Genomic DNA, 11,560 nt, shown 5'->3' on the forward strand with positions numbered 1-11,560 from the left:
CTGAGCAATGAGCTTCCATTGCCAGGTGTCATTCACTGCTCATCGCTTTCCTTTTACTTGCACCCCCTTCGTGGATCCCCCCCTTACAGCATTGTTACTTGCTCTGCCCCCACGCCCAACCCTCCTTCTGCATTGCTGCTTATCAGGCCTGCTCCACTTCTCCCTTGTTATGAATTGCCCTGTCCACCCCCGTACTTTGTTGTTTGCCCCTTTCTATTGCACCAGGAAAAAAAACACTCAAAAGTCGTGCCAACAGGTTTCAAAATGCTTCAGAGATGCGAATGGCACTGCTCTTCCTTCCCTGCATGTCCTTTTTGGCGGCATCTTCATGCGGAGCCAACACAGCGAACCTAAGCTTGGACTGAAGATAATTAAACATATTTTCTCTGTGTTGGCCGAATAGATCCCGTATGGAGAAAACGGATCACTTGCAGTCAGCACTGTATAATTTTGTTAATTACTTTTTTTCTTACTTTCAGCCGTGCTGCTCCACAACATGGCTTAACCAGATTGACAGAGCCAGTAGCTCTCCCATATAGAGCCCTATTGGCTTTGACAATTCTTTTTATTACAAGCAAAAGATTTTGGCTGATCTGATGTCTAAAAATGGTTGACATTTGGTGAGAGATTCATACAGAGTCTTGGGCCTCGAAAGTGCTCCCCAAGCTCATGTTAAAATGAATCTGTTAAAAAATGTTTGAGTTACTTTAAGGTACATGCCAGACATTACTGTCCTATTGTTATTCCCCATGGCCCTACAGCGCTTTTCCAGAAATTAGTGTCTTGGACTCAGATACACAGGGTCCCTGTAAGAGAGAGGAATACATATGGGCTATACATGCAGATGATGTGATGTTATTTTTCTGCCAGAGTGATACCTATAGCTGCAGTTATAGAATATTGTTGAAGCATACTCTGATGTATAATGTTGTTCCCTAAAAAGAATAAATAAGAAATCAAATCACTGAATATTCGCTGTTTGAAGGGTTAAAAACTAACCCTGTGGAATCGTTGTATTATTGATTCACCTGGCGCAAACTCTAATTTGGCCACTGGACAGTGGTCAACTTGTCAGCTTCTTCAGGAGTTCGTGCAGGGGTCTCCATTTAGCAGTTTTTCACCTGTAGAAAACAGGGAGACCCTCCTTGAACCAGTTGAAGCCAGGCAAAGTCCTTCTTGTGGTGAAGCCCAAGTGTGCAGCTGGTGCAGTCCTCCAGAGTGCAGGACCCAGGTGCAGGCCAGGGGTCCAGCATAACAGTCCTTCTGTAGTTCTTCCTTGTAGGGATCTGAGGTGTGAGTGCAGGTCTGCCAGTTTTATCCTTGCTCCTGGGTGAAAAACAGGGGGGGGGGGTCCTGGTTCTCCAGTCAGGTGCTGGGTCCTTCCCCCTGTGATGACCACCTCCTGGGAAGTGTGGCAAATATCAGTCCCCAGGAGCAACATTCCTCAAAAATCCATCATGGCTGAAAATGATTTTTGGAGGTTACATCTGGCTGAGCCCACCTACTGGTGTGGCTAAAAATCCTAAACATACCCCTCTCCTGCCCTTTCCTAATCTAATCAAGGGGGCACCTAGTTGTCTGGGTTTGCAGGATGTGAGGGAGGTGCTGGGTTGCTCCAAATGTCCTTTTCTGCCTTTGAAGACCAGTTTGGCAGCCCTCCACCTTCCTGCTTCTCCATCTGCTGAGGGAAGTTCTCCTCCCCCTGGCACATCTCTTTGTGTTCAGCCCTGGCTACTTCACTCCTCATCAAGGCATCCTGGCCAGGCTGCCAGAGGCTGGCAATCAGAGCAAAGCACTACAGGGCTGAAGTTGACAACTTTTTAGGTAGAGTTTAAAACTGTTTTCCTGAACAAGTTATATTAAATCCAACAATTGTAAGTTGTGGGATTTATTATAACAATTAATTTGATACCAGACTTGATGTATCTGACTCTTAAGGGACGTTTATAAATTAAAATACATTCTTCCCATTCTAGCCTATGAAGGGCATTCACTACAATGAGGGAAAACGAATTTGGCTGTTTTACCTCACATGGGCTTATAAAAAACTTTTTATAAGGTCCCTGCTTATAGTTACATAGCACCCAACCCTAGGGCAGATAGGGCACACCTTAGGGGTGACCTATATGTAAAAATAAGGTAGTTTAAGACTTTGGAAGTACTTTTAATTCCAAAATCGAATTTGCGTGTAACTTTAATTTAAAAGCAGCCTGTAAGGCATGCCTGCCTTTAGAATAACACTGAGCACCTCAGCAGTGCACCTATAGGTGCACTCCCTATGCTGGGGTCCCTAAACGATACCGTGCTTCCTTCCCAAAAAGCTAACTATATCATATACTAGGTACTGATAGGTAGGTTAAAATTGCCAATTATAATTAGCCTAATTTGCATATCCACTTTACACAGAGCATTGGCCCTGGGACTGGTAAGCAGTACCCAGGGCACAGCCAAGAGTCAGTAACCACCAGTATTTGTCCAAAATGGTTGGGGGTGACCAGGGCAAAAAGGAGGAATTTCATACAGTCCCATTTCATACATTAGAAAAAACCGAATTGGGGCCTCTCAAGCGTTGTTATAAGTTGCCAGAAATCTGCTCTCCTTTTTCCCAAACAATATCTCTGCTATTTAGGGACAGAATAAAAACACCCCGGGAAGTTTCACCCTCTGGTCATTATGTCGAGAATTGACTATTTCTTATATCATTAACTTTTAAAGTGAGGACATAAACATACATGTTTCATTCGCTAAACAGAAGAATACATTTTTCCTGCACAGCATGTTTATGGTAGTTATGTGGTGCAAACCTAGTCGAAAGGTAGGGGAGGGCGTTAAACTGTCAAAAGCAAGCATAAGGACCGCGAGTAATAGGAGCGGAAGCTGGTTCTGAACAGTGCTGGTTGCGATAGCTTTGTAAATTATGCTACTTTTTTCTTAAGATGGTGTGGGCCAGCAAGAGGAGCCAATGGAGTTCAATCAGGATGGCTCCTTAATTTTGGTGGTTAGTTTAATGCCAGTGCAAACTTCCCTAGTGTTGTCAAAAATATGATTCTTTATCATACAAACATAGGTACTCCAAAGGGAACAAGAGACCACCGATTTACTCTTAGGTAGGGAGTTCCACAGAAGACCCTTGACCACTCGCTCACAATCCGTGCAATTCCAGAACAGGATATTTCCCCCTCCTTTCTTCACTCACTGCTATCTGGATTGAACAAACATCTGAGATATCTGCAATATTTTCAAATAGTTGCAATCACTGGAAACTCCGTGGATGAGATATTAGGGATTCTCTCTTTTTCTCCATAATTGTGGTCTGACTAGACAACTAGTTTTTGCAGCACTAGGTTTCTTAGAATTTTTTATCTTTCTTTTGATCTTGCACTTGATTGTAGGGTTAATATATCACAAAATGCTTGTCAAGGTGGTTACAATTATTCGCTTCTGAGGGGATTTGAGGATTTATATATACACATTGCAATGTGGATGTATGTATACTCTCATTTGGAGGACATACTGCTATTCTGTAAAGAATTTACTGATACTTGATTGGAGTTCCTCATTTGTTTGATGATGTGGCGTGGGAGTGTAATGATATTTTGCATGGAGTTGAAATGATAACTGATCTCTATTATGTACCTTATAACCTTGACTAAGTTGACAGAGTCAAAACACGTGTTGGCTAGGAAAGAGCAATAGGGATCAATAAAAATAAGAATTAGGCAATAACTGAAATGGATTGGTGTATTCATGAACTAGAGAGTGCTCAAGTGTCTTTGTATCATTCTTTCAGGATAGGGCTAATGCGATCATATTTCTTCAGGCTCTGGATGAGACATGCTGTGGTCTATAGGATGTCAGTAAAAGGGACCAGTGTGGAGTTTGGGATGCCGTGTAGTAGGACATTACCACCATCCAGATTTAAAAGTATGAGTCCACGAACAGTGGTTCTGAGGTCACTTTCTAGAAGAAACCATTTGATTTTCTTTAGGAGCGAGAGCTGATACAATGTTTTTTTAAAATTGTTTGACAAGGTGTTCCTTGTGGGTCAGGTTGAAGTCCATTGTAAAGCCAAGTGGCATGGCATTTAGTGAAGTTTGGGTTCAAATCTATTAGGGTGCATTTTATTAAGCCAGGTATGTGTTGTATCTTATTTAATGCTCTTGGTAAAATAAATCCTGACTTGTTTGGGTTGCATTTTAGGTTGGCACTGGGCATCTAGACCTGGATGATGTTGAAGCAGTGTATGAAGTGTTGGATGTCTAAAGCAGCTTAGACTTCCAGATAGAGTTAAAAAAATAACAGTTTCAAAAATGGAACCATACAACAAAGCTTGAATTGATTTGTCTTTTAGATATTGTTAGAAATGGGGTTTTTGGTTGGCAGTCAGGTTACCCTCTGTCCAAGCAAGAACCCTCACTCTAGTCAGGGTAAGTCACACATAATCCAAATTATCCTGTGCCCACCCCCTGGTAGCTTGGCACTGAGCAGTCAGGCTTAACTTAGAAGGCAATGTGTAAAGCATTTGTGCAATTAATCATACAATAACACAATATAGCACCACAAAAATACACCTCACAGTGTTTAGAAAAATATATCATATTTATCTGGGTATTTGCAGGTCAAAACGATCAAAGAAGCAATATGAATTTGTAAAGATATCACTGAAAAGTGATGTGAAGTGTCTTAAGTCTTTAAAAAGTAAACAAAGTCTCTTTCAAGCACAAAGTACCTGGTTTGGAGTGGAAAATCTCCGCAGAGGGCCACAGAAGAGGAGATGCGTGGAAAAATGGTGTGTGCGTCGGTTACGCCCCATCACACACGGACTTGCGTTGTTATTTTTCACACGGGGAGACGTGCGTCATTCTACGGGAGGAAAAATGGCGTGTGCGTCGGTTTTGCCCCTTCACACACGGACTTGCGGCGTTATTTTTCACTCGGGAAGACATGCGTCGTTTTCCGGCAATCGGACCGTCTCCCTCTGTGGATCGCGGGATTACCAGATGTCCCAGGGTCTGTGGGTGGATTCCTCGGCTTGTCATCTGGCTGCGCGTCGTTCCGGGGAGCTGTGCGTGGAATTTTCTTTCTCACAGCAGGCGTCGCGTCGATTTGCTTTCTGGAAGTCGGGCGGTGTTGTCCATGCGAGGCCGTGCGTCGAAGTTCCGGTCGCACTGCAGGCGTCGAGTCAAGCGGCGTCTTTCTGGATCGACATGCAGTGAATTTCTCACCACGGAGCAAGCTGTGCGTCGAAATTTTCGGCGCACAAGGAGTCCAGTTGAAAAAGATAAGTCTTTTTGGTCCTGAGACTTCAGGGAACAGGAGGCTAGCTCTATCCAAGCCCTTGGAGAGCACTTTTACAGCCAGACAAGAGTTCAGCAGGCCAACAGCAAGGCAGCAGTCCTTTGTAGAAAGCAGTCAGTTGAGTCCTTTGAGCAGACAGGCAGTTCTTCTTGGCAGGATGCAGGTTCTGGTTCAGGTATCTTCTCCAGCAAGTGTCTGAGGTGGTAGGGCAGAGGCCCTGTTTTATAACCAAATGTGCCTTTGAAGTGGGGAAGACTTCAAAGAGTGGCTAAGAAGTGCACCAGGTCCCCTTTCAGTTCAATCCTGTCTGCCAGGGTCCCAGTAGGGGTGTGGCAGTCCTTTGTGTGAGAGCAGGCCCTACACCCTCCCAGCCCAGGAAGACCCATTCAAAATGCAGATGTATGCAAGTGATGCTGAGTACCCTGTGTTTGGGGTGTGTCTGAGTGAATGCACAAGGAGCTGTCAACTAAACCAAGCCAGACGTGGATTGTAAGGCACAGAAAGATTTAATCGCAAAGAAATGCTCACTTTCTAAAAGTGGCATTTCTAGAATAGTAATATTAAATCCAACTTCACCAGTCAGCAGGATTTTGTATTACCATTCTGGGCATACTAAATATGACCTTCCTGCTCCTTTCAGATCAGCAGCTGCCACTTTCAACAATGTATGAGGGCAGCCCCAGTGTTAGCCTATAAAGGGAGCAGGCCTCACAGTAGTGTAAAAACGAATTTAGGAGTTTTACACTACCAGGACATATAAACTACACAGGTACATGTCCTGCCTTTTACCCACACAGCACCCTGCTCTAGGGGGTTACCTAGGGCACACATTAAGGGTGACTTATATGTAGAAAAAGGGGAGTTTTAGGCTTGGCAAGTACTTTTAAATGCCAAGTCGAAGTGGCAGTGAAACTGCACACACAGGCCTTGCAATGGCAGGCCTGAGACAAGGTGAAGGGGCTACTTAAGTGGATGACACAACCAGTGCTGCAGGTCCACTAGTAGCATTTAATCTACATGCCCTTGGCACATATAGTGCACATTACTATGGACTTATAAGTAGATTAAATAGTCCAATTGGGTATGATCCAAAGTTACCATGTTTAAACGGAGAGAGCATATGCACTTTAGCACTGGTTAGCAGTGGAAAAGTGCACAGAGTCTAAAAGCCAGCAACAATGAGGTCAGAAAAAGAGAAGGAGGAAGGCAAAAAGTCTGGGGATAACCCTGTAGAAGGGCCATTTCCAACAGATATATTATGGAGAGTTGGCCATTAGCCTTTAAAATGTAAATATGTTAACCTCTAAGATTCAAAATAAATGGACTAGAGAGTCGAAGATAAAAAAAAAGTATTACAGCCTTACAGAGTGTCCATGGGAAATGGTCTGTAAATATGCCTTCACTTCAAACAGTGTGACCAGCATTGATCAGAAAAAGTTCCTCAAAGCCATTGAACAGCATGGATTCAGAGTAGGATGTGTAAGCTAGGATTTCTTTCTTTGGATTATTAGGGACATGCAAATCAAGAAATAGTGATCTTCATATTCGCTTTCTCTGCAGACAGGCGTGCCAATCATGGTCTTAAGTCTCAGGGAGATAGTAAGTAACTTAGCAGATATGGTGACTCTCACCTTCCCATTCCTTGCCCTGGGCAATGAATGCTTTAACTGATATAGATCTTAACAATGTCTTTCAGCATAGGCATCAGGAGTGCATGGAAGCGCTCTGTTCATTCTTTGTGACCCCGTTTGCCTCTTGTCAAAGGGGCGGTCATTGCAGCTTTTGGGAACAGTGGCATTGTTAAAATCAGAACCCCCTCAGTGAGTATCAATAGATACTTACCTGCCAAAGTCTAATTGTCTTTGAATGTATGAAATGATGTTTGCCTCATCAAATTATGTTTCCCATCACTTCTCTTAATCTCAGTTGTAACAAAATGTCCCTCCTCACTATGTCCGGCATCCATTCCCCTGTAATGCTAATCCTTCAAAATGTTTGCATTAGATCATGGTCTGGTTTTTCATTTGTCACCTCCTTGGTGTGGTTTAGTTTAAGTTAATGTGGTATTTTGTATTCCTCCGGTACGCATCATACATGGCTTGGAATGCCTTTGTTGTCATGTGTTATGCACAGTTTCTAAGATAGTGCTGTAACTTTCTACTGTAAGGCATATTACTAGCTCTTAGCAAGTAAAAAAAAAAATGTTCCACCACTCGCCAGTTCCTATGTGTGGTTTGCCTAAGTTAAATTCAAAATGAATGTGACCATTTAATTGGTTGCTTTATAGCATTTGTTTTAAATACTACATATTATGTATGGACACGTTTGATATTTCTTTATAAAAATAAATTGTATGTATGTGTTCATATTTGTAGAGCACGAACCTTGCTATGAGAACAGCACTGAACTGGGAGCCTGGTCCCCAGGGACGATACAATGTGTAAATTACTTTCAAATAAAATATAACTCCTGCAGGATCAGAAGGAAGAACACTGTAGTACTCATGCCTACCTCTCTTATGTGGTGTTAAGTCTGCCCAGGATGTTTTCTTTTAAATTTTTTCTTATTCACTTTTCCTGAGCTGGGACATCATTCAAAGGGGCAGAAGAATTACTCAGAGGATGAACATCTGTAGACAGTTTTTTTTGCTACCAAATAAACCAAGTTGTGAAGGGGGATTTGATTCCATGGGATTGAAAGAAGGTGTTGGAAATGGCCCTTTCTTCAGGTTCACTTCCAAACGTTTCGCCTTCATTCGTCCTATCTTTGTTGAATTTGTGTTTTTGGTCTTAGGACTATGTGCACTTTACCACTGCTAACCAGTGCTAAAGTGCTTGTGTTCTCTCCTTAATACATGGTAGAATTGGCTTATACCCAATTGTCGTATTTACTTTGCGTACAAGTCACTAGTAAAGTGGTACTATATGTGCCCAGGGCATGTGAATTAAATGCTACTAGTGGGCCTGCAGAACTTGTTCTGCCACCCCACTAAACGCCCCTTTAAACATGTCCAAGGTCTGCCATTGCAAAGCTTGCGAGTTCAAATTCAACTGCCAAATCAGCCGGGCAAAATAAACCTTTTGCCAGGGCTAAGCCTTCCTTTATAATGCATATGTCACCCCCAGGGTAGGCCCTGGACAGCCCAGAGGGCTGGGTGCAATGTATCTAAAATGTGGGACATGTACCTTTTAGTTTCACATGTCCTGGTGGTGAAAAACTCTTAAATTCATTTTCACCACAGCAAGGCCTATCTCTCCCTTAGGTTACCTTTGGGATTGCTTTATTACACCTTATAAGCGTAATTTCCAAATGGGAAGAGATAACCCCTTCAAGTTTGGTGTCTCTGGAATCACAATTTAAAATCCTAACTTATGGTAAAGTTGTATTTTAAGTTGCAATTACAAAAATGCCACTTTTAGAAAGTTCTAATTTTCTTGTCTTAGCCTTTTTGTGCCTGCAGCCTGTCTCTAGTCACATGACTAGGTGTAGTTGATAGCTGGGCTTTGTGTATTCTTCCTGGACAGCCACATGCAGTGGGAGCTTAGAGGTGACTTAATGGGCCATTACTGGCAGGATGGAAGGGAAGAGCTGGACTCAGCCTCACTTACACCTGAAAAGGCTGTATCCTGTCTCCACACAGAGGGCTGAACCTCCTGTAGTTAATCTGGAGTCGGGAAAGGCAGGGCATCTGTGCATTTCAAAGACATGCCTCTAGAAGCTTCTCACCACTTCAAAGGCACAACTTTGTATAAAAGGAGACGCTCAGACACCACCACTTCAGTACACTTCTGGAATTGTGGATACTCTGCCAGAAAGGACTCTGTGCTGTTGAAGGACTGCCACCCTGCTGGACTGCTGCTTTGCTGTGCTGACTTGTTGCCTTCTGCCCTCTTGCCCGGAAGCGAGAAGGTCAGGTCCTGCATCTCTCCAGTGACTCCAAGGCCTACTTTGCAGGCCTCCTCATCCTGAAGACTCAGGGACACAAAAGAATTCCAACTACTCTGTCCCTTCACCTGGACTCTGCCATCTGTGAGTCTACCCTACCAAGTGGTGCCACCCCAGTCCTGGACCCTTGGAAGTGAGCCTAAGGTGCTTACCAGTGGAACCAATGCATGCTCTCTGCTAGGGGGTGCATCCCTGAGCAGAATCAACGCATCTCCTTGACAGAACGACGCATCCTTGCTGCTGCATGGATTGGACCTTTCGCAGAAGACCCACATCGCTGCAGCATCCTGGGTACAATGCATCTCTTTCAGAACTGCCGCTGCATAATGCTTTCCCAAAGTAGGTCCTCAAACCTCACATTGACGGCAGTCCCGATTATATTCATCGGCTCACCTGCGCAACACATCCTTGACTCAGATCCATGCAATGCTCCGCAACCAGGAGTTAAGGTGTTTTGTTCAGTAGGCCTAACTGGGTCCATGTAGCCATCCTGCACTCCATCACGGTTGCCTTGAACTTTTGACTTTGTCCCGGTCCGTTGCAGCAAGATATCAGTGGTTGACTCTTTTTGCTTTTAAGCGCTGTTCTATGGTTTATTATTTAATAATTCATAACTCAAGTTCTTCTAATTGGATTTTTGTTGTTTTGGTCTTTTTTAAAATGTATTTAATTCAGTTCTGTTTCTTTGGCGTTTTCACTGTGTTACTGTTTGAAGCGTTGCACAAATACTTTACACATTGCCTTCATGTTAAACCTGACTGCTCTGTGTCAAGCTACCAGGGGGCTGAGCACAGGTTCATTTGGGTTCTTGCTTGTGCCTTACCCTGACAACAACTGTGGTTGCCGCTTGGCCAGAATTCAGATCCCAGTCAACTATTAAAGCAATTTGTCATAGAGGGATATATATAATTAGAGTCAGCAAGTTTATTATGATTAATACGAGCTTAAAATTATATGCCTTTACTGATTAAAATGCAGTTGTCAAAAGTTTACATTTCATTTCTTCTAGACTATTAATACAAATATCTTGCTGTCGTTTTCATAGATCGTTTCATCAGAGCACCTCTGTTCATCTAGACAGTGGCGAGTACTGGTCCAACCGTGCTGCTGAATACAAAGGAAAAAGCCATCGGGCTATTTTTGAAGACAGTCTAGAGAAAATCTACAGAAACATGTATCGAAATGCCTCAGATGCAAATATACGAAGAAAATCCTTTCATACTTAGTTTAAGCAGCAGATATAATGCACTGCTTTTAGTTGAGTTTTTTAGATATTTTTTTTACGGCTTAAATATTAATACTTTTTATATTTTCAATCATTTCACTAGTAATTATACTATAAGTGCAGTATTATTTTGGTACCAGCTTTTCACAGCTTGCTTCTTCTGATTATGTTCAAGTTCTACTTTTGCCAAATCATATACCCCCGATATAAAGTATACATTATAATTAAAAAGTTGTTTTTTGTCATATACCGGTTTCTTGAGTTGTAATATGTTGAAAGGGTGCACATGGTATTTACTAATAAAGTTCGGTATCATAGTGTTTGTGCTAACTTTTGTAGCAGTGTTTGAAAGAGTAATAAAGCTTGAATTCTAAACCACAGAAATGCAAGCCGGTGATGTTCCCCGAATAGTGTCATTTTAGAGAAAATTAAGGCATGGTTATCGTCATGAAGGAAGGACGTTGAAGTTGCCAATGTTATTTGGTATGTGTTGGACTTTTGCTTATGCAGGGTCATCCCCAGTCTTTTTCGCCTCCTGCCTCCTATTTTTTTCTGACATGTTGCTGTTGGCTTTTCAACTCTGAGCACTTTACCACTGCTAACCAGTGCTAAAGTGCATATGCTCTCCTGTTTAAATTGTATGTAAGTGGTTCATCCATGATTGGCATATTTGAATTACTAGTAAGTCCCTAGTAATGTGCACTAGAGGTGCCAGGGCCTGTAAATCAAATGCTACTAGTGGGCCTGCAGCACTGGTTGTGCCACCCACATAAGTAGCTCTGTAATCATGTCTCAGACCTGCCCCTGCAGTGTCTGTATGTGTATTTTTACACTGTAAATTCGACTTGGCAAGTGTACCCACTTGCCAGGCCTAAACCTTCCCTTTCCTTACATGTAAGGCACCCCTAAGGTAGGCCCTAGGTAGCCCCAAGGGCAGGGTGCAGTGTATGGATAAGGTAGGACATATAGTAATGTGGTTTATATGTCCTGACAGTGAAATACTGCCAATTTCGTTTTCACTGTTGCAAGGTCTGTCTCTCTCTCATAGGATAATATGGGGGCTACCTTTAAATATGATTAAAGTGTAGATTC

The 11,560-nt window shown here is 42.8% G+C and overlaps 1 protein-coding gene across 4 annotated transcripts in view; it reads left to right on the top strand.

Moving 5' to 3' along the window:
* Positions 1-10,785, top strand: part of SPATA6 (spermatogenesis associated 6) — a 196,188-nt gene extending 185,403 nt beyond the window's left edge. For 2 of the 4 annotated variants that reach the window (XM_069232705.1, XM_069232702.1), the window contains one exon: positions 10,289-10,715. In XM_069232705.1, the coding sequence (XP_069088806.1) occupies positions 10,289-10,469 (181 nt within the window). In that variant the 3' untranslated portion in view covers positions 10,470-10,715. Of the gene's footprint in view, positions 1-10,288 lie in introns of all 4 variants that reach the window. The other 2 variants (XM_069232703.1, XM_069232704.1) reach the window with 2 other exon arrangements.
* Positions 10,786-11,560: the final 775 nt, after the last annotated feature.

Source organism: Pleurodeles waltl, chromosome 4_2 (genome assembly GCF_031143425.1).
Source record: "Pleurodeles waltl isolate 20211129_DDA chromosome 4_2, aPleWal1.hap1.20221129, whole genome shotgun sequence".
NCBI lineage: Eukaryota > Metazoa > Chordata > Amphibia > Caudata > Salamandridae > Pleurodeles > Pleurodeles waltl.